Source organism: Erinaceus europaeus, unplaced genomic scaffold (assembly GCF_950295315.1).
Source record: "Erinaceus europaeus unplaced genomic scaffold, mEriEur2.1 scaffold_420, whole genome shotgun sequence".
Taxonomy (NCBI): Eukaryota; Metazoa; Chordata; class Mammalia; order Eulipotyphla; family Erinaceidae; genus Erinaceus; species Erinaceus europaeus.
In genome coordinates this window covers 49,880-77,086 of record NW_026647629.1, presented here as the reverse complement: position 1 = coordinate 77,086, position 27,207 = coordinate 49,880, and the positions used below count along the sequence as shown (strand labels likewise).

The 27,207-nt window shown below is 45.0% G+C and overlaps 2 protein-coding genes across 2 annotated transcripts; both read right to left on the bottom strand.

The window, feature by feature from the left end:
- Positions 1-86: 86 nt before the first annotated feature.
- Positions 87-11,946, bottom strand: LOC103116113 (zinc finger protein 420-like). The gene is made up of 4 exons (XM_016189545.2): positions 11,886-11,946; positions 2,614-2,740; positions 1,837-1,929; positions 87-1,680 (listed from the first exon to the last, which is right to left on the bottom strand). Exons 2-4 carry the CDS (start codon positions 2,735-2,737, stop codon positions 89-91), a joined length of 1,809 nt encoding a protein of 602 aa, XP_016045031.1. The 5' UTR covers positions 2,738-2,740; positions 11,886-11,946; the 3' UTR covers positions 87-88.
- A 5,446-nt stretch (positions 11,947-17,392) lies between these two features.
- On the bottom strand, positions 17,393-18,463 carry LOC107522676 (zinc finger protein 271-like). The gene has a single exon (XM_016189518.2). The coding sequence runs from the start codon at positions 18,461-18,463 to the stop codon at positions 17,393-17,395; it is 1,071 nt and encodes a 356-aa protein (XP_016045004.2).
- Between the last annotated feature and the right edge of the window lie 8,744 nt (positions 18,464-27,207).

The following is a 27,207-nucleotide window of genomic DNA, read 5'->3' as shown; positions in this document are numbered from 1 at the left end:
CTACTGTGAGTTTCTGATGCTACTTGAGATGTGCCTGCCAGGAGGTTTTACTACAAGCTTTGCATTCATAGCATTTTTCTCCTGTGTCCTACTGTATCTGATGCAAATTTAATTGTAAGAAAATGTCTTCCTGATTTCTTAACATTACATAGGTTTTCTCTCGTGTGTGGATTTTCTGATGCCATTTCAGACTTCCATGTCGGGTGAAAGTTTTCAAACACTCTTTACACTCGTAGGGTTTCACTCCTGTGTGAGTTCTCTGATGCGCTTTCAGACTTCCGCGCCATGAGAATGTTTTCCTGCACTCACTGCATTCGTAGGGTTTCTCTCCTCTGTGGGTTATCTGGTGCTCTTTCAAATATTCCTGACGGGAAAAAGTCTTGCTACATTCTTTACACTCATAGGGTTTCTCTCCTGTGTGGATACTCTGATGTCGTTTCAGAGTTCCGTGGTGGGAGAAAGTTTTCCTACATTCCTTACATTCGTAGGATTTCTCTACGCTGTGAATACTCTGGTGTCTGACGAGGTAACTGTTGCAAGGAAAAGTCTTTCTACACTCTTTACATTCATAGGATTTCATTTCCTTGTGGATTGCCTGATGAACTTTTAGAATTCCAGGAAGGGAAAAAGTTTTCTTACATTCTGTACATTCATAGGGTTTCTCTCCTGTGTGGATTTTCTGATGCCATTTCAGACTTCCAAGGCGGGAGAAAGTTTTCAAACACTCTTTACACTCGTAAGGCTTCTCTCCCGTGTGAGTTCTCTGATGCGCTTTCAGGCTTCCGCGCCATGAGAATGTTTTCCTACACTCACTGCATTCGTAGGGTTTCTCTCGTCTGTGGGTTCTCTGGTGCTCTTTCAGACTTCCATACTGGGAAAAAGTCTTGCTACATTCTTTACATTCATAGGGTTTCTCTCCTGTGTGGATTCTCTCATGTCGTTTCAGAGTTCCATGGTGGGAGAAAGTTTTCCTGCATTCTTTGCACTCGTAGGGTTTCTCTCCCCTGTGCATACTCTGGTGTCTGATGAGGTAACTCGTGCAAGGAAAAGTCTTCCTGCATTCTTTACACTCGTAGGGTTTCTCTCCCGTGTGAGTTCTCTGATGCACTTTCAGATTTCCATGATAGGAAAACGTTTTCCTACATTCCTTACATTCGTAGGGTTTCTCTCCTGTGTGGACAGTCTGATGTCGTTTCAGAGATCCATGCTGGGAAAAGGTTTTCCCACAGTGTTTACATTCATAAGGTTTCTCTCCTGTGTGGACACACTGATGGTGTTTCAGACTGAGATGATGGGAGAAAGTTCTCCTACATTCTTTACATTCAAAGGGTTTCTCTCCACTGTGAATACTCTGGTGTCTAATGAGGTTACTGTTGCAGGAAAAGGTTTTTCTGCATTCTTTACATTCATAGGGCTTCTCTCCCGTGTGGATACTCTGATGTCGTTTCAGACTTCCATGCTGGGAAAAAGCTTTTCTGCATTCTTTACACTCATAGGGTTTCTCTCCGGTGTGGACTCTCTGATGGAGTTTCAGACTTCCATGCCTGGAGAAAGTTTTCCTGCATTCTTTACATTCAAAGAGTTTCACTCCTGTGTGACTTTTCTCATGAGCTTTTTTTCTGCATGTCTGGGAGAAGTTTGTTCTGTTTGTTTGTTCTTTACATTTGAGAGGTTTCTCACCTGTGCACATAAAATAAAGCAAATGTGAAATACAGGTAGTTTAACATTTCAGGCATTTGCATGTGGGAGAAATTTTGTGATTTGTTGCCCAGTAAAACTGAAATATGGTGGTCTTTATTTATACCTGTCTTCCCTGCCCACAGAGCAGTTACAAACCTGACAGACTGTGCATGAGAGGTTCACTTATATTCCATGGCTCTATTCCACACTCCAAATTGATGATCATCTCTGGTTTGGTAATACAAAGCCCTATTGAAAAGAAATCTTTTAAATTACTTGTGAATAGCTCTGTGTTTCATCAGCTTTAAAGACAGCCAACAGTACAGTTTTAAGACTTATGGGGGCCAGGTGGTAGTGCACCTGGTTAAGCACACATGTTACAGTGTGTAAAGACCCGGATTTGAGCCCCTGCAGGGGGAAAGCTTTGCAAGTGTTGACGCAGGACTACAGGTATCTGTCTGTCTCCCTTTCTCCCTCTTCCCTCTTGATTTCTGGCTGCCTATATCCAATAAATATAGTAAAAAAAAAAAAACTTAAAAAACTTAAAAACTTAAAAAAAAAAAAAAAAGCACACCAGGTTAGGTGCTCACATTACAATGTGCAAGGACCCAGGTTCAAGCCCCTGGAAACCATCTGCAGAGGGAAAGCTTCACAAGTAGTGAAGCAGGGCTACAGGTATCTCTCTCTCCCTATGCCCACCCCTGCCCTTTCAATTTCTCTCTATCTCTACCCAACAATAAACAAAGAAAACTATTGAAAAAAAAAAAGACTTAAGCAATGAAGGGGAAACATTAACAAATCATCCAAGAGCCACATGTCCACTTTCTTTTGCTTGAGAGCTTATACGTCAGTAGGTTGCAACTTCACATATATCTCTGCATGTATCATGAAAACACTGTCTCCAGCTGGAAATGACTGTGGTGCTTTGCTCACCCACTGAGGCCAGGATACTGTATGTCTCCAGCATCACATCTCTGTACAGGCTCCTCTGATCATCCTCCAGATGCTGCCACTCCTCCCCGGTAAACATCACAGCCACGTCCTCAAAGGACACCATATCCTGTAAGGAAAAATTGCCCTCATGAGGTTCCACGATTAGTGAAGCAGTGCTGCAGGTATCTCTCTATGGGAGATCATCCAGACATATATCTTAGGACTTTCCCAACAAAAATGATCACTGAAGGTAAAAGAGGGATTCCCTTAGAGGGCTAGACCCACTATATCTGTGAGTGAATCTATGATTTCCTAACTAGGACCCTAGGTGATGAGATTGTCTGGCACTAGCCAAAATGGCCATCATTAAGTGAGCCAGTGTCTTCCCCTGTTCCAGTTTTTGTAGAGGGACACAGAACACTAATGGTGGAAGTTGTAAGGAATTATACCCCTATTAATTTATAATGTTGTAAGATTAAGACTCTATGAAATATATATTAAAAAGAAGAAAATATATTGTAGTATACCAGGCTGTCTCAGGTTTGCACAATCATGACCTGATAACTTTGTAAGGCTAACATCTGTGACTTTTTTTTTAATTTTATTTTTTGTTTCTTTGTTTTTTATTGTTGTAGTTATTATTGTTGTTCTTGATGGTGTTGTTGGACAGGATAGAGAGAAACCCAGAGAGTTGGGGAAAACAGAGAGGGGGAGAGAAAGATAAGACACCTGCAGATCTCCTTCACCACCTGTGAAGCAACTCCCCTGCAGGTGGGGATCCAAGGCTCAAACCTATCTTTTTATTTTTAATCTTTATTTATTTATTGGATAGAGACAGCCAGAAATTGAGAGGGAAGGGAGAGGTAGAGAGTCAGAGAGAGAGAGAGAGAGAGAGAGAGAGAGAGAGAGAGACCTGCAGCCCTGCTTTAGCACTCGCAAAGCTTTCCCTCTGCAGGTGGGGACCGGGGACTTGAACTTGGGTCCTTGTACATTGTAACATGTGCGCTCAACCAGGGGCACCACCACTGGCCCTCTTAAATTTTATCTTTTAAAAACTATTTTGAGGGGTCAGGCGGTAGTATACCTGGTTAAACACACACATTACAGTGCACAAGGACTCAGGTTCAAGCCTTTGGTCCCCAGCTGCAGAGGGAAAGCTTCAAGAGCGGTAAAGCAGGGCCGCAGGTGTCTCTCTTTCCGTCTCAATCTCCATCTCCCCTCTAAATTTCTCCCTATCTCTATCTAATAAGTAAATACAATATTTTTAAAAGAATTTTTTAAAAAATATTACTTTTTAAAAAATTTATTGGATGGGGACAGCCAGACATCTAGAGGGAAGGGGGAGACAGAGACAGAGAGATGCCTACAGCACTGTTTCACCACCACTTGCAAAGCTTTCCCTCTACAGGTGGGCACTGGGGGCTTGAACCTGTGTCTTTGCACATCAGTACATGTGCACTCAGCCAGTTGCATCACCATGCAGCCCCTCAATATCTGTGACATCTCAAACATTAATTGGTGCCTATGGGGTGGGCAAAGGTAGCATAAAGGCAGGGGAGACAGCATAATGGTTATGCTAGAGACTCTCGTGGCTCTAAAGTCCCAGGGTCAATCCCGAGAATCACCAGAAGCCAGAATTCAGCACTGCTCTGGGAATCACTGTTCCATTTTAGGATGCCCATATCATAGCTTGATAAGATACCTGATGTGAGTGAGTAGGAACATGACTTATTGTCCCTTACAGCCACAGATCTGCTAAGATCCCATTAGGGGTAGTAGCAGCTAGAAGAAATCCTGAAACACTGTAATCTTGTGAGAAGCAATTTGCTAGCCATGCTATTTACTATCAGTGGCACAGTCTTTCTGCAGATGTCACGGCTTCATTTTGTTCCCCTTTTAAATGAACTTGTAAATGTCTTCTGTTGACCTAAACTATTCTAATGTCACTAGTAACTGATCAATTAAAGGCAGGAGACTTGGTTGCGGCTGCTGCACGATTTGCTAACTTCCTAAAAGATAGTAAGAGAAGTGTGACACAAAGGGACCATCAAAGTTCATGAGTCTTTGCATAGTTAAACCCTACGTGGAGACTACAAGTCGAGAAAATAAACATCTTGGGGCCAGGTGGTTGCGCACCTGCTTAAGCGCACACATTACAGAGCACAAGGAAGCGAGTTCAAGCCCCTGGTCCCCACCTGCAGAGGGGAAGCTTCACAAGTGGTGAAGCAGGGCTGCTGGTGTCTCTGACTCTTTCCCTCTCTATCTCCACCTCTTAATTTCTATCCCTGTCCAATAATAAATAAAAAATAAAAGTATTTAAAAAAAAAAGAAAATAAACAACTTTCTTTATTCCCTCGCAATTCCCTATACAATAAATAATGATAGGACACCTGCTGAGCTAGTTCTGTCATGGTTCTGCGTGAGTTCAGTAGCCATTAAATACTCGGGCTAGATGGTAGTGCACTGGGTTAAGTGCACCTGGTGTGAAGCACAAGGAATAGTGCAGGATCCTGGTTCAAGCCCCCAGCTCCCCACCTGCAGGGGAGTCACTTCAAAAGCAGTGATGCAGATCTGCATGTATCTATCTCACTCTACTCCTTCTCTGTATCCCCCTCCCCTCTCAATTTCACACACTATCCTACACAACAACAACAATGGGAAAAGATGGCTTCCATGAGCAGTGGGTTCGTAGTGTAGGCACCAAGCTCTGGAGGCAAAAACAAAACAAAACGGAAAAGAAGAAAAAAATAAATGTAAAAAAAAAAAAAGTTTAAAAACATAAAATGGACACTATATAGTTTCCGTGTGCTGAGAGCATAATAATGTAATAATAAGGTGGCAGTAACACTAGAAAACATGGCTACACTTCTGTAGCCTTAATAGAGTATTTCAGCTAAAAGGGAAAAACTGCTGAGAAAAAATTTCAATATTAATTATCTGTTTTATAGTTGAAGAATCAAAGGGACTTCTGTTGGCTTTCAAAAGCAAGGGAGACGGACCAGACAGTGACACACTTGGTTATGCACACACACTACAGTGCACAAGGACCCAGGTTCAAGTCACTGGTCCCCACCTGCAGGGGGAAAGCTTCATGAGTCAAGCGGGACTGCATGTGTCTCTCTGTCTCTCTCCCTCTCTATCCTGCGCCCTCGTATCAATTTCTCTCTGTCACTGTTCAATAATAAATAATAAAAATTTTAAAAAAAGAAAAGAACAAGGGGGAAATATAGCTCAGAAATATGTTCAGGGACATCGTTAGATTAAAAAAAAAGATACTTTCATCAAGAAAAACAAAACAAAAAAATCTGTGAAGTAGTACAGAATGATATAAAGTAGAAGTGTGTGTAACACACTTGTTAACTTCTTATTTTTTAAAAAATTCTATCTATTTATTCCCTTTTGTTGTCCTTGCTTTATTGTTGTTGTTGAATAGGACAGAGAGAAATGGAGAGAAGAGGGGAAGACAGAGAGGGGGAGAGAAAGACAGACTCCTGCAGACCTACTTCACTGCCTGTGAAGTGACTCCCCTGCAGGGGAGCTGATGGCTCGAACTGGGATCCTTACACTGGTCCTTGCATTTTGCACCATGTGCACGTAGCATGCTGTGCTACCACCTGACTCCCTGTTAACTTTTTTAAAATGAACAAAAACAGGAGTCAGGTGGTAGCACAGTGGGTTAAGCGCAGGTGGCGCAGGTGGCTTAAGGATCCTGGTTCAATCCCCCCTCCCTCCCGCTCCTCACCTGCAGGGGAGTCACTTCACAAGTGATGAAGCAGGTCTACAGATGTCTATCCTTCTCTCCCCAACTCTGTCTTCCTCTCCCCTCTCCATTTCCTCTGTCCTATCCAACAACGACGACACCAGTAACAACAACAATAATAACTACAACAACAATAAAAAACTAGGGCAACAAAAAGGAAAATAAATAAGTAAATATAAAAATATATATTCAAAATAATAAAATGAATAAAAACATAACAATAAAGAAACATAACAATGTTCTGAAACATATATACTCAGATGTAAATAATTTTTTGTGAATATGCAAAGATATAAGTAAGCAGACTTACAAATACACATGCTATTAAATGGTCCCAGTATTTGATATAAATTACACATACTCTAGTTAATTATTATTTTTTAAGTATTTTTAAAAAATTTTTTGTATTTATTTTCCCTTTTTGTTGCCCTTGATTTTCATTGTTGTTGTAATTATTATTGTTATTGATGTCATCGTTGTTGGATAGGACAGAGAGAAATGGAGAGAGGAGGGGAAGACAGAGGGGCAAAAGACAGACAAGACACCTGCAGACCTGCTTCACTGCCTGTGAAGCAGCTTCCCTGCAGGTGGGGAGCTGGGGGCTTGATCCGGGATCCTTACGCGGGTCCTTGCGCTTTGCACCACCTGCGCTTAACCCGCTGCACTACCTCCCGACTCCCTAATAAATATAAATATTAAAAGAGAGAACGTAATAAGTGTACTGAACCAGTTGAACCACCACTTTTTTTTTTTTTTTTTAATTTTTTCCTCTCCCAGAGCACTATGCAGTTCTGGTTTATGGTAGGGTAGGGGAATGAACCTGCGACCTCAGAGACTCAGGTGTGATACTCCGTTTGCATAACCATCATGCTGTCTCCCCCGTGTAGAAATCATCTTTAAAATAAAGCACACGGAGTTGGGCGGTAGTGCTGCGGGTTAAGCGCAGGTGGCGTCAAGTGCAATGACCGGCGTAAGGACTATTAAGCACTGTTGCTTGAAAGAAAGTGTCCCTAGTTTATGAAAGTGGGAATACATTTACACAGTATCATAGGCCCCAGCCTACATGTAGAACCTGTAATTTAAAAAAATATATATTTATTAATGAGAAAGGAGGAGAGAGAGAAAGAATCAGACATCACTCTGGTACATGTGCTGCCCAGGATTGAACTCAGGAACTCATGTTTGAGAGTCTAAGGCCTTATCCACTACTCCACCTCCTGGACCACTATGACCTATAACTTTATTGGAGAACATGCCCAGCTGAAATGGAATCGTGTTTTCATGTTGGGAAAGATCTCAGCAGGCAAAACAAGTTAGGAGCTTGGCATTTCAGGATTGGTCCATACAGCTAGAGGAGGGAAATATTAGCAGAGGGTGACCAGAGGGACCAGAACCCAGAACGTTTGTGGCCAGGAACCTTTCTTTTTATACCATCACTGAGAGGGAAGAGAATTAGGGTAACGCCATAGGAAATCAGGTCTTATTTCTCTAGTCTTGAGTGGGAAGAGGAAAAAGGAAGGACACTTGAAAGGAGTTAACAGATAAGAGGTGTTAAGTTTGAAAGAAAGTGAAAGCAGGGCCGTAGGAGTGAACAACAAGGGGGCCAGGTGGTGGTGCACCTGGTTAAGGCATGTATTACAGTGTGCAGGGTCCCAGGTTTGAGCCCCCGTTCCTACCTGCAGAGTGGTGGAGCAGGGCTGCAGTTGTCTCTCTTGTCTCTCTCCCTCTCTACCACCCCCTTCCCTCTCAATTTCTGGCTGTCTCTATGCCATAAATAGATAAATAAAGCTAATTAAAAAACAAATTAAAGAAACAAAAAGATTTCAAAAAGGGATTATATAGTCGGGAGTATGTTGGGTAGTATGCCACCTCCCCCTGGCTTCTGCTTAACCATATGCCTATATAGGGATTTACTGATCCAAAGCTTTGGTCTATTTACATAAATCACTTTTACATAAAGCACTCCAGGGCATTGGTGGTTCAGTGATAGGATTCTCGCCTGTCCCGCCCCCCTCCTTGTCACACTCTGATTTTCACCAGTCACTTTTCTCTCCACCCTCTCTATATCACATCCTGTTTCCACCCTACTTGGAGAGTATAAAAACAGCTGCTCTTCTGATTAAAGACACTTGGAAATTGCTTTCCGGCTCCGAGAGTTCCAGAGTGTATCTCCTGCGGAAGTTGGTGCAGCACGAGTTCCTGATCCCTCTCCCACGCAGCAGCCTAGATCAGCTCCAGTTGAGTTCTCTCCAACCCAGAGAGCACTAGCTCGGGAAGAAGTCCCCTCAGGCTATCCCGGCAGGAGTAGAGAGCATAATGATTATCCAAAGAGTCTTTCATGCCTAAGGCTCCAGAGTCCCAGGTTCAGTCCCCCACACCACCATAAGCCAGAGCTGGGCAGTGCCTCTAGTTTCAAAAAATAATTATAAGGTATTATACCATTATTGTAGTATAATAATAATAAGAAGAAACTCCAACTCTAAGTGACTTGATCAGTGGTAGGATAGAAACCGGAACACAAACAACAGTATCAAGGGAGAACAAAGACCATCTTACTGTGCCCACTGTGCCAAGAAATAGTTCTAGAGGGAGTCGGGCGGTGGCGCAGCAGGTTAAGTGCAGGTGGCGCAAAGCGCAAGGACGAGAGTAAGGCTCCTGGTTCGGGCCCCTGGCTCCCCACCTGCAGGGGAATCTCTTCACAGGCGGTGGAGCAGGTCTACAGGTGTCTGTCTTTCTCTCCCCCTCCTCTCTCCATTTCTCTCTGTCCTATCCAACAATAATATCGATAATCACAACAATGTTAAACAAGGACAACAAAAGGGAAAATAAATGAATAAATTTTTTAAAAAATCAAAAAAAAAAAAAAAGAAAAGAAAGAAAGGAAGAAAGGAATAGTTCTAGAGGGGGCCTGGCAGTGGCACGAAGGGTTAAGCGCACATGGCGTGAAGCAAAAGGACCCGGTAAGGCACACACATTTCAGTGTGCAAGGACCTGAGTTCGAGCCTCTGGTCCCCACCTGCAGGTGGAGCAGGGCTGCAGGCGTCTGTCTTTCTCCCTATCTCCCCTCCTCTCTCAATTTTTCTCTGTCCTGTCCAATAAAAATGGAAAAAAAAGCCACCAGGAGCAGTGGATTCTTCATGCTGGCGCCGAGCCCCAGCGATAACCCTGGAGGCAAAAAGAAAAAAAAAAAAAGGAAGGAGAGAGAGAGAGAGAGACAGAGAGAGAGAGAGAGAGAGAGAAGGAAAGACACTAATGGAAGAGCACTAATAAATACAGACATAACAAGGTCAGGAAAGCAACACACTCTTGACAGTGTGGTGCTTTGCCATGGCTGAGGCCCGCACAACACTGAAGGACGCTTTGGGACTGTGGTGTCTCTCTCTCTCTCTGTATACAGGTACAGAAAGAACTGAATTTGAAGAAGTCAGGCGGTACAATGAATGAGGTCTTGGACTCTCAAGCGCTGGCTCCCAAACTCAATCTCTCACTCTCTCTCTCTCTTTTTTTAAATCATTTTTATTCAATAGGACAGAGAGAAATTGAGAGAGATGGGGCAGATAGAGAGGAGGAGAGAAAGATAGACATCTGGAGTTGGGGATGGGGACAGAGACCTTTGAAGAAGTGGTTAAAAAAAGGGGGGGGAGGCTGGGCGGTAGCACAGCAGGTTAAGCGCAGGTGGCCATGAAACACAAGGGCCGTCTTAAGGATCCCGGTTGGAGCCCCTGCTCCCCACCTGCAGGGGAGTCGCTTCACAAGTGATGAAGCAGGTCTGCAGGTGTCTATTTCTCTCCCCCTCCTCTCTCCATTTCTCTCTGTCCTTTCCAACAACAACAACAATAACAACCACAACAAGGGCAACAAGATGGGAAAAATAGCCTCCAGGAGCAGTGGATTCATAGGACTGACACCAAGTCTCAGTGATAAGCCTGGAGGCAAAAAATAAAATAAGAATTTTAAAATATGGTACATGGTCCCAGAGGGATAGAGAATGGGAAAGCTATCAGGGGAGGGGGTGGGTTATGGAGATTGGGTGGTGGGAATTGTGTGGAGTTGTACCCCTCCTACCTTATGGTTTTGTTAATTAATCCTTTCTTAAATTAAAAAAAAAAAATATATATATATGGTACTTGCAAGAAAAAAAAAAGTAGTTGTGTCTACAAAGTTGAGGCATGTATATAGAATGGATATAGAATGGATAGGCTTTTGTCAATAAAAGTTCTTGCAGTACATAACTGGGTCTTCTTTTTTTGAATTTTTTCCCCCTTTATTGTGGGATTAATGTTTTATAGTCGACAGTGAATACAACAGTTTGTCCATGCATAACATTTGTCAGTTTTCCACTAGGTCCTCTGCCATCCTTTTCCAGGACCTGGAACATGACTGGGTCTTTAGGGGATACATTTAAATGAATTAAAGCAGAAGGATAAGAACAAAGAACAGGGCTGAGTTCTGCCAGACTCTCCTGCCTGAGGGTCTGAGCTCCCAGGTTCAATCCACTGCACCTCCACCAGCCAGTGCTGAATGGGGCTCTGGTGAAAAGACAAGGGGGGAAAAATAAGTAAGTCAAAAGAATATTGCACCAAAAAAAAAAAAAAAAGAATATTGCACCAAAGTAAAGGTCTCTGAGGAGGAGGGCCAGGGAGTGGCCCACCTGGTTGAGCACACATGTCACAGTGCCCAAGGACCTGGGTTCGAGTCCCTGGTCTCCACCTGCAGGGGTGAAAGCTTCACGAATGATGAAGCAGGGCTGCAGGTATATCTCTCTCTCCCTCTCTCTCTCCCCCTCCCCGCTTAATTTCTGTCTCTATCCAGTAATAAATAAATAGGATCTGAGTAGATAGCTTTTTTTTTTTTTTTTTTAACCAGAGCCCTGCTCAGTTCTGCCTTATGGGTGGTGCAAGGGATTGAACCTGGGACTTTGGGGCCTCAGGCAGGAGACTCTCTTTGCACAAACATTATGGTACCTGACGGAAGATCCCAGGTTCGATCCCCTGCACCACCATTAGCCAGAGCTGAGCAGTGCTCTGGTAAAAAAAAAAAAAATAGAAAACAACAACAACAACAAAAAACCCAAAACTACACTTTTGACACAGATATTTTATTTCTTTATTTCAATGAGAGCTACACAAAGAGGGGACAGAGAACAGAGCCTGGTTCAGCACTGGCTGATGGTGGGGCTGGGGATTGAACCTGGCACCTCAGAGCTTTAGGCATGGGAGCCTCTCTGCAGAACCATCAAGCTGCCTCTCCCAGCCCAGCCACGCCCCCTACCAGAGCCACGCCCATGACGCTGACCACGCCCCCAACACCAGCGCAAACCCCCCCCCCCCCCCGCGAAACTGACTGCGCCTGCGCCCTGCAGCCGGGGGGCGCGCCCGGAAGGGCTGCCACTCGCCAAACCGCTCGCGCGGCCTCTCGGTTTCAGGCGCCCTGTCCGCTCCGTACCGCCCGTCCCGCAGCCTGGACACCACCAGGGATCCTCCTGCACCCGTCCTGCCCCCAGGAAGCTCACCAGAGACCCCGCACCACGCTCGCCGCAGCTACGGGACGCTTTGGAAACGCTGAAGGCCAAGATGGCGCTGCAGTGACGACACTTCCGTTCCTGATAAGAGGCGGGACTCCGCGGCGGGGATGTCAATCAAATTCAACCGCCTTCCTGGGAGCTGGCAGGGAGACAGAAGGGCCGCGGGCCGGGCGATGTAGGCGGGGCCTTAGAGGGGGCGGGCACTGGCGCCTTAGGATTCAAGGGGCGGGGCCTACTCAGGGCAGGCCCACTTAAAGGGCCAGTGCCTTATTAATTTCATTAGTTTTATGGTACCATGCACAACATTTCAGAGAAAATGTCAGTCTGTATGGATAGTCCTTCAACGAATAAAAATGGAATTTCCCTATGATCCAGCAATAACACTCTGTTATTTGTCCAAAGGATACTGAAGCTTTTTTTTTTTTTTAACCAGAGCACTGTTCAGCTCTGACTTAGGATGTCGGGGACTGAACTTGGGACTTCGGAGCCTCAGGAATGAGTCTGTTTGCATAACCATTATGCTCTCTACCCTCCGCCCACATTATTTCTATTTCAAAGAGACCTAGGCACCCGTGGTTTTGTTGTTGTTTCCTTCTTTTTACCGGAGCAACGTACAGCTCGAGTTTATGGTGGTGCAGGGGGTTGAACTTAGGACTTTAGAGCCTCAGGCATGAGAGTGTCTGTTTGCAGAACCATTATCCCAGCACCACCCCACCCTCCACCTTCATAGCTGCATTATTCACAATAGTCAAAGACTAGAAGCAGCCTAAATAGTCAAAGACTAGAAGCAGCCTAAATGCCTATCAACAGATAACAGGATAAGTAGGTTATGTGGGGAGGCAGGCGATAACACACATTACCAGTGTGCAAAGACCCAGGGTCAAGCCTCTGGCCCCCACTTGCAAGGGGAAAAGCTTCAGGAGTGCTGAAACAGGGCTGCAGGTATCTGTCTCTTTCCCTATTTCCCCCTCCCTTTTCAATTTCATTCTGTCTTAAGTAAATTAAATACATAAGGTTATGGGGTATATATTCCATGGAATACAATTTTGCAATCAGAAAAGATTATGCTGTGTAAATTTGGGACAAAATGGATGCAACTGGAAGTGATTATGTTTAGCAAACCAAGGAACGAAAGAGGGCACGGGTAGATAGCATAATGGTTCTGCAAAGAGACTCTCATGCCTGAGGCTCTAAAGTCCCAGGTTCAATCCTCTGCACCAAAATCAGGCTGAGCTGAGTAGTGCTCTGGTAAAAAAAAAATAATAATAATTAATAAAAAAACCAAAACGAAACTAAAGTCCCAGGTTCAATCCTCTGCACCAAAATCAGGCTGAGCTGAGTAGTGCTCTGGTAAAAAAAAATAATAATAATTAATAAAAAAACCAAAATGAAAGACAGCTACCCAATGGTTTCATATGTGGAATCAAAAGAACTGATATCCATGAACTTAAAAAAAAAAAGAAGAGGGAGTCCGGCAGTAGTGCAGCAGGTTAAGCACAGGTGGCAAAGCGCCAGGACTGGCTTAAAGATCCTGGTTCGAGCCCCCGGCTCCCCACCTACAGGGGAGTCGCTTCACAGGCGGTGAAGCAAGTCTGCAGGTGTCTTTCTCTCCCCCTCTCTGTCTTCCCCTCCTCTCTCTATTTTCTCTCTGAACTATCCAACAACAAATATATCAATAACAACAATAATAACCACAACATTGGTGGAAAAAAAAAAGGGCAATAAAAGGGGAAAAAATAGCCTCCAGGAGCAGTGGATTCCTGGTGCAGGCACCGAGCCCCAGCAATAACCCTGGAGGAAATAAAATACCTTTCTATACATCACAAAGGGTCCTACTATGTAAAAAAAAAAAATCCTCTATATAGTTTTATTGTTGTAGTAGTTATTGTTATTAATGTTGCCATTGTTAGATAAGACAGAGGAGAATGGAGAGAGGAGGGGAAGACAGGGAGGGGGAGAGAAAGACAGACACCTGCAGACCTGCTTCACCGCCTGTGAAGTGACTCCCATACAGGTGGAGCTGGGGGCTCGAACTGGGATCCTCAAGCTTCATGCCACATGCGCTTAACCACTGTGCTACCGCCCGACTCCATATGTATATATATTCTTCTTGTTATATATATAGTCTTCATATATATATATATATACTTTTTGCTGCCTTTGTTTTTTATAATTGTTGTGATTATTACTGTTGTTATTGTTGACGTTGTTGGATAGGACAGAAATGGAGAGAGGAGGGGAAGACAGAGAGGAAGAGAGGAAGATAGACACCTGCAGGGAATCGGGCAGTAGCGCCACAGGTTAAGCGCATGTGGTGCAAAGCGCAAGGACCCACGTAAGGATCCCCGTTCGAGCCCCCGGCTTCCCGCCTGCAGGGGAGTTGCTCTCAGGCGGTGAAGCAGGTCTGCAGGTGTCTGTCTTACTCTCCCCCCTCTCTGTCTTCCCCTCCTCTCTCCATTTCTCTGTCCTCTCCAGCAATGACGACATCAATAACAACAATAATAACTACAACAAGGGCAACAAGAGGGAATAAATATTTTAAAAAGGGGAAAAAAACAGCACGGACGATCATTAGGTAAAAGATGCATACAGCAATGTCAATCTCGGGTATTTATCTAGAAGACACGAACACTTACATCCCATTATACACAGCTATGCTATTCAGTGATCAAAGGACCCACGGGAGGATCCCGGTTCGAGCCCCCGGCTCCCCACCTGCAGGGAAGTCGTTTCACTGGCGGTGAAGCAGGTCTGCAGGTGTCTTATCTTTCTCTCCCCCTGTCTTCCCCTCCTTCATTTTTCTCTGTCCTATCCAATAATGAAGAACATCAACAACAATAATAGCCACAACATGGCTACAACAAGGGCAAGAAAAGGGGGGGAGGGGAGTGGCCTCCAGGAGCAGTGAATTCATGGTACAGGCACTGAGCCCCAGCAATAACCCTGCAGGAAAAAAAAAAAAAAAAAAGAGACATGGCATGTACATTTCAGACGGTAATATTTTGCAATTAAAAACAAATTATTCTGTGTCCTCTAGGTCAACACAGATGGAAGGAACTACACTACAGCTGATTATACATATGACAACTACTGGGTGGTTTCACTCACATGTGAAACAGACCATTCAAACACAAGAATTTGCAAAGAAATAGTACCAAATGTGTCTCTGTGACTTTGACATAACTACGGTTGTTACTGATGAGACACAGGGGTTAAGAAATTTCATGGTGGGTTTGATTTTGAGTTATTATACCCATTATAATATTAAACTCCGAGAATGTCCCATCTCTCCAGGGAACTAGCAGTAGCCTGAGGGGACAACATGGCAGATGTGACTGCATTGGCACAATTTCCCAGCAGGAGACCACTGAAATGTAGGACTCTGGAAATAGACCAATACATTTTTGAGTAGTGAATGTTCAGAGAACCAGGCTTATTATTTTTTTTTAAAATCCACTGTATTATTCCTGGTGTTCTGATGGTGCAGGAAAGAGATCAGTAATTTAAGCAAAAGGAACAGAGGCAGAATGCTAATCACCACAAGATAGAAAAGCTGTGAGGTGGGAGTCAGTGGGGGAGAGGGGGTAGCACAATGGATTAAGTGCACGGGTTGCAAAGCGCAAGGACCAGTGTAAGGATCCTGGTTTGAGCACCTAGATCCCCACCTGCAGGGAGTCGCTTCACAGGCAATGAAGCAGGTCTTCAAGTATCTTTCCCCATTTTCCCCTCCTCTCTCCATTTCTCTGTCCTATCCAACAACGACGCCAATAATAAAAACTACAATAAAACAACAGTGGCAAAAGGGAATAAATATTAAATAAAAGAATAAGTGAGGCTGGGTTGTGGTGCATGCTATTGGGCGCACAAGTCACAATGTACAAGGACTCAGGTTCAAGCCCCTGGTCCCCACCTACAGAGTGAAAGCTTTGCGAGTGGTGAAGCAGTGTTGTAGGTGTCTGTCTCTCCCTATCACCTTCTGCCTCTCAATTTCTGGCTGTCTCTATCCCATAAAGATAACAGAATTTTCTAGAGTGAAAAAAAACATCATCTGCTGATTTTTAAAATAATTTATTTATTCTCTTTTATTACCCTTGTCGTTGTATTGTTGTTATTGATGTTGTTATCGTTGGATAGGACAGAGAGAAATGGAGAGGAGGGGAAGAGAGGGGAAGAGAAAGACAGACACCTGCAGACCTGCTTCACCACCTGTGGAGACTCCTCTACAGGTGGGGAACTGGGGGCTCCAACCAGGATCCTTACACTGGTCATTGATTTCTAATATTTATTTATTTCCTTTTGTTGCACTTTTTATTGTTATTGATGTTGTTGTTGGATAAGACAGAGATAAATGGAGAGAAGAGGGGAAGACACAGAGACGGGTATAGAAAGACAGACACCTGCAGACTTGCTTCACCACCTGTGAAGTGACTCCCCTGCAGGTGCGGAGCCAGGGGCTCGAACCGGGATCCTTAAGCCGGTCCTTGGGCTTTCTGCCACCTACTCTTTACCCGCTGCATCACCGCCTGACCCCCTGTTTCTTTTTCTTTTTTAAGAAAGGAGACATGAACAAAACCGTAGGATAGGAAGGGTACAACTCCACACAATTCCCACCACCAGGTCTTTATATCCCATACCCTTCCAATAGCTTTCCCATTCTTTATCCCTCTGGGAGTATAGACTCAAGGTTGTGGGTTACAGGTGGAAGGTCTGGCTTCTATAACTGCTTCCCTGCTGAACATGGACATTGACTTGTTGGTCCATACTCCCAGTCTGCCTCTCTCTTTCCCTAGTAAGGGTGGGTCTCTGGGGAAGCGGAGCTCCAGGACACATTGGTGGGGTCTTCAGTCCAGGGAAGTCTGGTTGCATCATGCTAGCATCTGGAACCTGGTGGCTGAAAAGAGTTAACATACAAAGCCAAACAAATTGTTGATTTCTTTCTTTTTTTTTTAAGACTTATTAATGAGAAAGATATGGAGAGAGGAGAAGACAGAAAGGGGGCGAGAAAGATAGCCACCAACAGATCTGCTTCACCACCTGTGAAGTGACTCCCCTGCAGGTGGGGAGCCAGGGGTTTGAACCGGGATCCTTATGTCAGTCCTTGTGCTTTGTGCCACATGCGCTTAACCCATTGCAATACCAACCAACCCCCAGATTTTATTTATTTCTAAATGAGAAAGATAGGAGTCTAATAGGAGTCCACTGAGCCACCTCCTGGACCACCATTCATACAATTTCCCTGCTGTGAGTTTTCAAATACCACTCGAGATGGGCCTGCTAGGAGGTTTTCCCACACACTTTAAAATTTACTGTTTCCCCACATACTTTAAACTTGTAGGTTTCTCTCCTGTGCAGACTCTCTCAGGTACTTTCAGATGCCAGTGTACTGAGAAAGTTTTCCTATACTCTTTATAGTCACAGGGGTTTCTCAGCTGTGAATTTTCTGATGCACATGGAGATTTGCTTTCTGTGAGAGTTTTCCTCCATTCTTGACATTCCTAGGGTTTTTCTCCTGTGTGGGTTCTCTCGTGAACTTTCAGACTTCTGAGATGAGAGAAAGTTTTCCTACATTCTTGACATTCATAGGGTTTCTCTCCTGTGTGGATTCTCTGGTGCACTTTCAGAAGTCTCTGTTGTGAGAATGCTTTCTGACATTCTTGACATTCGTAGGGTTTCTCTCCAGTGTGCATTCTCTGATGTATGACGAGGGTTTTCTTACAAGAAAATCTTTTCTTGCATTCTTGACATTCATAAGGCTTCTCTCCAGTGTGCGTTCTCTGGTGGTGGACGAGGCTGTTCTTGTATGGAAAAGTTTTCCTGCATTCCTCACACTCATAGGGTTTCTCTCCTGTGTGGATTCTCTGATGCACTTTCAGACTTGCAAGTGCTGAGAACGTCTTCCTACATTCCTGACATTCATAAGGTCTCTCTCCAGTGTGTGCTTTCTGGTGTACAATGAGGTTTTCTTTGTAATAAAAAGATTTCTTGCATTCTGTACATTCATACGGTCTCTCTCCTGTGTGGGTTCTCTGATGCCATTTCAGACATCTATGTGATGAGAAAGCTTTCTTACATTCTGTACATTCATACGGTCTCTCTCCTGTGTGGGTTCTCTGGTGCAATTTCAGACCGTCATGGGACGTGAAAGCTTTCTTACATTCTTGACATTCATAAGGTTTCTCTCCAATGTGTGTTCTCTGGTGTTTCATGAGGTGTTTATTGAGAGAAAAAGATCTGTTGCGTTCTTTACATTCATAGGGTTTCTCTCCTGTGTGAACTCTCTCATGTGATTTTAGATGGCAATGTTGGGAGAAAGTTTTTTGACAATATTTACATTTATAGGGTTTCTCTCCCGTGTGTATTCTCTGATGGATGAGGAGGTGTCCAGAACGGGAGAAACTTTTCCTACATTCTTGACATTCATAGGGCTTCTCCCCTGTGTGGATTCTCTGATGCTCTTTCAGGTGTTTCTGCCTTGAGAATCTTTTTTTACATTCTTTACACTCATAGGGTTTCTCCACTGTGTGAATTCTCTGGTGTACAGTGAGGTCTCTAGAGCAAGAAGACATTTCCTTGTATTGAGTACATTTGTGAGGTTTCTCTCCTGTGTGGATTCTCTCATGCAGTTTCAGATTTCCAAGATGGAAGAAAATTTCCCAGTATTCTGTACATTTATGGGGTTCCTCTCCCTTGTGAATTTTTTCACACACTTTCAGACCTTCATGCGATGACAAAGGTTTCTTACATTCTTCACATTCACCAAATTTGAGTTTCTCTCTTGTGTGACAATTATCCTGTATTTTAAGGCTGCCTTTCTGGGTACTGTATTCGTTATATTCAAAAGATGTTTCACCTGCAGAGACCGAATAACACACATGTGAAATACAGGTAAGTTTAACATCAGAACTTTTTTTTAACACATTTATTAAAAAAAATTTTTATATGTATTTCCTTTAGTTGCCCTTGTTTTATTGTTGTAGTTCTTATTGTTGTTGATGTTGGATAGGACGGAGAGAAATGGAGGAGGGGGAAGACAGAGCAGGAGAGAAAGATAGAAACCTGCAGATCTGCTTCACCACTTGTGAAGTGACTCCCCTGCAGGTGGAGAGCTCAAACCGGGATACTTGTGCTGTGCTTTGTCCTATGTGCATTTAATCCACTGTGCTACCGCCCAACTCCTCAAAAATTATAGCTTTTTAAAAATAATAATATCTTTTTAAAATATTTATTTATTCTCTTTTGTTGCCCTTGTTTTATTGTTGTAGTTATTATTATTGGTATTGATGTCATTGTTGTTGGCTAGGACAGAGAGAAATGGAGAGAGGAGGGGAAGACAGAGAGGGGGAGAAGAAAGACACCTGCAGACCTGCTTCACCGCCTATGAAGCAACTCCCCTGCAGGTGGGGAGCTGGGGGCTCGAACTGGAATCCTTATGCCAGTTCTTGGAAATTATTGCTTCTAAGGTCTCATCCAACAGGGTGCTCTCACCTGGACTGGTACGCAGAATTCCTCTCTCCTTTGTCATCAGTTTGTCATCTTGCTCCAACTGACAGATCAAGCTGGGTTTTTCACCGTGATACACTAACTCAGAGAGAAAAAGACCCTTGTTGAAGGGAGACCATAAAGTTGACAGAGACCCTGTTGAACTGAGAGCAACAATTCTTTTGGTCTGACTTTGTAGGAACTGAGCAAAAAGAAATTAATGTACGATGGTAAATAACAGACGAACCTAAACTCAGGAAACCCAAGGGTTAAGTAGACAGTTGGAAGGCAGGCCTGTCTCCAAGAAAAGAAGCAATTCTCAGGAGTTAGAGCTGCCATAAGAGAAAGGCCTGGGAGTCTGCCCAAACAGGAGATAAATCCAAGGACAGACTCTGAGAAAACAGTCTGGAAGCCTAGAGTCAGGAGAAGGAGGTAACCACCAGGCAGAAAAAGACCCACTCCCCTTCCCTGCACCTGTGGACTATAGATAACTACTGTTGTAAAACTGACATTGTGTAGCTGAACCCTGTCACGTAGTCTGTAATCTGAAATGTATATATATCCTAGTAGGACTTGGGTGCGGGGTGGATTACCAGAGAGCTGGTGTGGCAGCCCCTCGGTAACTCGGCCCTAGCCAGCTAGAACAATAAAGGCTCTTTGCTTTTGCATCACCCCAGTCTCTTGGTGCTTCCTTAGATTTGCAGTCCAACAACTTTGACAGCAGTGGCATCAACAATGCCTAAACTCTAGTGAAAATAACAACTCTGGGGGAATAAGTGAAGTTGTATGCCCTCCCTCAATATCCCAAAGATAGGACAGGAATAGTCCCAAAGCTCACATCCAGGGGCCAGGCAGTGGTGTACCTGGCTGAGTGCTCGCACTACACCGCACAAGGACCCATGTTCAAGACCCCAGTTCCCACCCACAGGGGGGAAGCTTCATGAGGGGGTGAAGCAGGGCTGCAAGTATCTCCCTGTCTCTCTCCCTATCTCCCCTGCCCCTCTCAGTTTCTCTATCCAATAATAAATGTTAAAACAACAACAAATCACATCTAAGTCTAGATACACAACTTCAGAAACCCTAATACTATTAACCAGGGAGAATATAGAAACAGGGGTAAAGAACAGATATTCTGTTTGTGAGGTAGGCTTCAAACAAAAGTCCCATGAAGGTGGAGACTATATTTTTAACTTAAGACAATGTGTTCCTTTTATAAAAAAGATATTTTATTTAATCATTTTAAATTTTTTAAAAAATATTTTTAATTCCCTTTTGCTGCCCTTGTTGTTTTATTGTTGTAGTTATTATTGTTGTCGTCGTTGTTGGATAGGACAGAGAGAAATGGAGAGAAGAGGGGAAGACAGAGAGGGGGAGAGAAAGACAGACACCTGCAGACCTGTTTCACCACCTGTGAAGCGACTCCCCTGCAGGTGGGGAACCAGGGGCTCGAACCGGGATCCTTACGCTGGTCCTTTAGCTTTGCGCCAAGTGCACTTAACCCGCTATGCTACTCCCTGACTCCCCATTTTTAATTTCTTACTATCATTTACTGGACAGAGACAGCCCGAAATCGAGAGGGAAGAAGGAGATAGAGAGGAAGAGATACAGACAGACACCTCAGCTCAACTTCACTTGTGAAGTTTTCCCCCTGCAGGTGGGGACCGGGGGCTCAAACTTGAATCCTTGTGCATTGTAACATGTGTGCTCAACCAGGTGTGCCACCACCTGGCCTCTTAAGATAATGTATTCCTAAGCCCAGCACTGACCCAGGAAATATATAATACTTAAGAAAGACTTAAGCTTGACAACAGATATATACAGATTATTCTAACCAAAAAAAAAAGAAGTAGCATACACACTTTAAAAAAATATTTATTTATTTTTCCTTTTGTTGCACTTGCTGTTTTTTATTGTTGTTGAATTATTATTGTTGTTATTGTTATTAATGTCGTTTGTTGTTGGATAGGACAGAGAGAAATGGAGAGAGGAGGGGAAAACAAGAGACGGGTAGATAGACACCTGCAGACCAGTGAAGGGACTCCCCTGCAGGTGGGGAGCCGGGGTCTCGAAATGGAATCCTTTCGCCGGTCCTTGGGCTTTGGGCCAGGCCATGTGCCCTTAACCTGCTGTGCTACCGCCCGACTCTCCAGGATATTGTTTAAAGAGAACAGAAGACACAGATAAACAGGAAGACATCTCTGTTTTTGCGGAATAAGCAGTAAAAACAACAACAACAACAACCCACTGCATTTTTGCATGTTTATTTATTTTAGATAGATGGAGAGAAATTGAGAGGGGAGGGGGGAGATTAGGAGGGAGAGAGACAGAGAGACACCTGCAGACCTGCTTCACCGCCTCTGAAGCAACTCCCCTACAGGTGGGGACCGGGGTCCCCGGTCCTTGTGCACTGTGATGTGTGCGCCACTGCCTGGCCCCTAGGACAGCTAATTGGTAACAAAGGCACTAATGTCATGTAATAGTAGTGAGGAGTCTAGCCTTGGGGGCGGGGCCAAACATGTGGGCGGGGTTTGGGGGGCTGGAGGTAAGTTTTCATGCAAAGCCAGGAATCCTTACTCAGAATCTTGGGTTTATTTTTAGGTATTTTATTTATTTAATTAATTTATTTTTTGCTGCTTCAACTTCTGTCATTTTGCAAGTGTTTGGAATTTGTACCTTTGCTGAGATTTTTCTGCCTTGCTAGTTTATGTTTTAATGAATTAAGGGTTATTAGCGATTTAATATTGATTGATACTGTAGTAGTTCTCCCAAGGTCAGCGATATGACCTGATTCTATATCTATGATCAATCGATTGATTTCCCCTCATTTTTTTTTTCAATGATCCTGCCTTCACTTCCTGTCCAAGTCACCCCTCCCTACACCTGTTCGGAATTCCAGGTGTGTTGTGACCCCAACAGGGTTTGGAACTATTAGCATATGAATGAGGTCAGCCTGAGGCGGGAATGTATAAAAGGCAGGGACTCATTCCTCTTTTTGGCTGCTGCTTTATCTTGGGAAGTGTTTCAGGTATCCGCCATGGCTCCTTCTCCTGGAACCTGTGACTCTGCTAGCCTGTAAACTTTTTTTAAAATATTTATTTATTCCCTTTTGTTGCCCTTGTTGTTCGTTATTGTTGTAGTTATTGATGTCGTCATTGTTAGATAGGACAGAGAGAAATGGAGAGAGGAGGGGAAGACAGAGGGGGAGAGAAAGACAGACACCTGCAGACCTGCTTCACCGCTTGTGAAGCGACTCCCCTGCAGGTGGGGAGCCGGGGGCTGGGCTGGAACCGGGATCCTTATGTGGGTCCTTGTGCTTCGCGCCATGTGCGCTTAACCCGCTGCGCTACCGCCCCACTCCCTGAACCGGTATCCTTATGCCAGTCCTTGCTTTTTGTGCCACCTGCGCTTAACTTGCTGCGCTACCTCCCGACTCCCAGCCTGCAAACTTTTAAGACCCTTCTACAGCCATGAACAACCTTTACCTCAGCTGAGAATTGTTTATATTTATTTATTTATTCCCTTTTGTTGCCCTTGTTTTATTGTTGTAGTTATCATTGATGTCATTGTTCTTGGATAGGATAAAGAGAAATGGAGAGAGGAGGAAAAGACAGACAGGGAGAGAAAGATAGACACCTGCAGACCCGCTTCACTGCCTGTGAAGCCACCTGCACTTAACCGGCTGCGTTACAGCCCGACTTCCGAGAATTGTTTATCTTATGGGGCTATACTTTTGATAACTATACTCAGATTTTATGGACCTAGCACACTCTCAACCACTGATGATAATTGCTTATTTTGCCTTTTACCCATTTCACTCTAATAAACCTTGTATTGTTTAAACCCGTTCCCAGCTCCCTGCTCTGAATCCTTTATGTGCTGCAGTGGCTCCCACAAACTCCTTATATATTTTTAAAAATATTAGTTTATTCCCTTTTGTTGCCCTTGTTGCTTTATTGTTGTAGTTATTATTGTTATTGTTATTGATGTCGTCGTTGTTGGATAGGACAGAGAGAAATGGAGAGAGGAGGGGAAGACAGAGGGGGAAAGAAAGACACCTGCAGATCTGCTTCACCGCCTGTGAAGCGACCCCCCTGCAGGTGGGGAGCTGGGGGCTCGAACTGGGATCCTTACGCTTGTCCTTGCACTTTGCACCACGTGTGCTTAACCTGCTGTGCTACCCTCCGACTCCCCACACAAACCCCTTACGTTACAACACAGGTATCTTTCCTTTTTACCTCTGCTCTTCCAGATAAGAGAAAACATGTCTGGTTTCGTCTGGTATTTCCCAGATTCACTTCCCTTTCTTTCAGTGATGGTATAAATACAAAATTCTTACAGAGAAATTCCTATCACTCGCCCAAGCTGGTTTCCACCCAGGAAGATCTACCTGCGAACAAGCCCTGGCCCTCTCAACTTACATTGAAAATGGTTTCCAGAAGAATTTAAAGACGGGTGCTGTCTTTGTTGATCTCACAGCAGCCTATGACACAGTCTGGCACCGTGGTCTCCTAGTCAAGATCTCAAGATGCCTACCTCCATGGGTGGCCAACACTATATCGTTTCTTCTCCAAAACAGAAGATTCCGGGTACATCTGGGTGACAAGTCTAGCAGATGGAGACTTGTCTCAAGTGGCCTCCCCCAGGGCTCTGTTCTGGCTCCTACGCTATTTAATATTTACATCAATGACCTCCCAGAAACTTCTTCAAGGAAGTGCATCTACATCGATGACATCTGCTGTGCAACTCAGGCATCCAAGTTCGACATCCTCGAGGAAACACTCACGAAAGACATGTCTCTGATATCTGATGACTGTAAAAAATGGTGACTAATCCCTAGCACTGCAAAAACGGTATCATCTGTTTTCCATCTACACCATGCCTCGGCCTCGCGTGAGCTTAATGTGCAGCTTGGCGATACGAGAATCCAGCATGAAGCCCAGCCGGTCTATCTTGGCGTTACTCTCGATCGCACTCTGTCATTTCACGAACATCTCATAAAAACTGCAGCCAAGGTGGGCGCGAGGAATCACATCATTGCAAGACTGGCCAGCTCCTCATGGGGCGCGAGCGCTTCCACACTGCGATCATCATCTCTGGCATTATGCTATTCCACTGCAGAATACTGTGCCCCAGGATGGTTCCGTAGCCCCCATGTCCACTTGGTCGATTCCAAATTATATTCCTCCATGAGGATCATTTCTGGAACCATCCGTTCCACCCCGGTTCCATGGCTGCCAGTTCTTAGCAACATCGCCCCACCAGATATTCGTCGGGATGCGGCATCATCTAAGTTCATTTCCCACGTCTACGCTCGACCGGACCTGCCAATATACGCGGAGATCTTCGCCCACCCTGTCCAACGCTTGACGTCTCGTTACCCAATCTGGTCCCCTACGCCTACACTGAACTTCTCTGTTCCAGACTCTTGGAAACAGAGTTGGCAGTCAGCTGCGGTAAAGAACAAACACCTCATCACAGACCCCTGCAAGCGTCAACCCGGCTTTGACCTAGCACGTTATGATTGGGCCCTCCTCAATCGCCATCGAACAGGCCATGGCCGGTGTGCCGCTATGTTCCATCACTGGGGAGCCAGAGACGACCCGAACTGCCCCTGCGGCTCCAGACAGACTATGACCCACATAGTCAACGACTGCCACCTCTCCAGATTCAAAGGAGGTCTCGAAACTTGACATCAGGCTCAACCTGACGCTGTTGACTGGCTACGGAAGAAGGGCAAACGCCAGAAGAACCCCATAACCACGCCTCCTGGGCTTTAAAAACAAAACAAAACACACACACTTCATATTGCGATACCGGCATTCGCCACCAGGTGGCAGAGCGCACTCAGAAACGGGGTGGTGGAGGGGAGGAGGGTTTTCGGAGGATCAGAGCATCGGGTCTGGTTTCTGCGGGGGGCGGGGAGGGGGTGTCTACAGCTATTTGGTGAGTGGGTGGGGTGCTGAGGTCCCCAGGAAAGGCAGTTTAGCCGGTGCTGAGAGCTCAGGGCGCCCCCCGAGGGGCTGGCTTGTTCCTCTCCAGCTCTGGACAATGTTGCACCTGCAGACAGATTCGGCAGCCAGTGGCAATGCTGCTGCCAGAGAATTGTAATGCTGCAACCAGCTGCAATGCTGCAGAAAGTTGCAATTCTGCATCCAAGTGTGCGACCTCTTCAGATCAGTGAGGACCATCCCGGTCTCCCTACCCTCACCCCCATTTCCCCAAAGGCTTCCATCACCCCCTACCCCCACCCTTCAGCCCTAGCTACTTACCCTTTCTTGATCTACCTTAGATGCCAGGGTCTGTCTCCTCCCAGGACCGACATTTGGCCAAGTCCAGCAAGGTAGGCGGTTCCTACCCCTGAGCACCCCAAATCCATTCTGCTCCCAGTGTCCTCCTCCCATCCCCATCCCCACCACCTCTGCCAGTCTCCTGGGCTTTTGAAAGCAGGCATTTCAGGTTCTGTGGGGCCCAGAGAGAGCCAGGCTTAAGGAGGAAGCCCCCTCACCCATCCATCCCCAGGCTCTTCCCTTCCCCTCCCCTCCTCTTCTCCTTCACCCCAACCCCTCTCTCCCAGCTCTGCTCAGGCCTCCAGCTTGGGGGAGATGGTGGGGGCGGGGAGCAAAGCAGATCCAGTGCCCTACCCCCCAGCAGGCTCTTTCTGAAGCTTTCAAAGACAGGCTCTTTTCTAGTGAAACAAAAACTTAGACTTGGCTATGGGACTTCACCATCTAAGGCTTGACTTGTGCAGAACTTGCACAAGCTGTTTTTTCTTTTCTTTTTTCGTTTGCCTCCAGGGTTATCAATGGGGCTCAGTGCCTGCTCCTGGAGGTTATTTTCCCCATTTTTTTTTTGTTGCCCTTGTTGTTGTTATTGTTGGCATTGCTGTAGTTTTTGGGCTATAGGACACAGAGAAATCCAGAGAGGAGGGGAAGACAGAGAGAGGGAAAGAAAGATAAACACCAGCAGACCTGCTTCATCGGGAGTTTTATTTTCCTTTCCCCAGAGCCCCTCTCAACTCTGGCTGATGGTGGTGCTGGGAATGGAGCCTGGGACCTCAGAGCCTCAGGCAGGAATCTGTATTTGTTCTGATTAACGGTTATGCTGTCTCCTCTCAACTTTGTCAAGCCTCTCATCTTTGGCTTGTGGAGGTGCTGGGGATTGAACTTGGGACCTTTGGTTCCTCAGGCATGATTCTTTTTTGCATAACCATTATGCTGTCTCCCCAGCTTTTACTTTAAAACTTACTTATTGGATCGAAACAGAGAAATTGAAAGGGGAGTAGGAGATAGGGAAGCTTCTCTCCATCTCTCTCTCTCTCTCTCTTTTTATTTCCAGGGTTATTGCTGGGGCTCAGCACTGGTACTATGAATCCACTGATCCTGGAATCCATTTTTTCTTTTCTTTTGCATTTTTTAAAATATTTACTTATTCCCTTTTGTTGCCCTTGTTGTTTTATTGTTGTAGTTATTATTGTTGTTACTGATGTCGTTGGATAGGACAGAGAGAAATGGAGAGAGGAGGGGAAGACAGAGAGGGGGAGAGAAAGACAGACATCAGCAGACCTGCTTTGTGAAGCAGGTGGGGAGCCTGGGGCTCGAACCAGGATCCTTCTGCTGGTCCTTGCGCTTTGTGCCACGTGCACTTAGCCCGCTGTGCTACCGCCCAACTCCAGCCCATAAACTTTTAAGACCCCTCTTACAGCCATGAGCAACCTTTACCTCAGCTGAGAATTGTTTATCTTATAGGACTAAACTTTTGATAACTATACTCTGACTTTATGAACCTAGCAGTAATCTTTTTTTTTTTTTTGCCTCCAGGGTTATTGCTGGGG

Bases quoted from the DNA above. Each gene is read 5' to 3' on its own strand.
- LOC107522676 (XM_016189518.2), bottom strand. From the start codon at position 18,463: ATGTCTTCTTGCTCTAGAGACCTCACTGTACACCAGAGAATTCACACA.
- LOC103116113 (XM_016189545.2), bottom strand. From the start codon at position 2,737: ATGGTGTCCTTTGAGGACGTGGCTGTGATGTTTACCGGGGAGGAGTGG. The intron at 1,930-2,613 runs GTGAGCAAAGCA...TCTTTTCAATAG, and splicing joins CAGTATCCTGGCCTCAGTGG to GGCTTTGTATTACCAAACCA. The intron at 1,681-1,836 runs GTTTGTAACTGC...TTATGTGCACAG, and splicing joins TCTCATGCACAGTCTGTCAG to GTGAGAAACCTCTCAAATGT.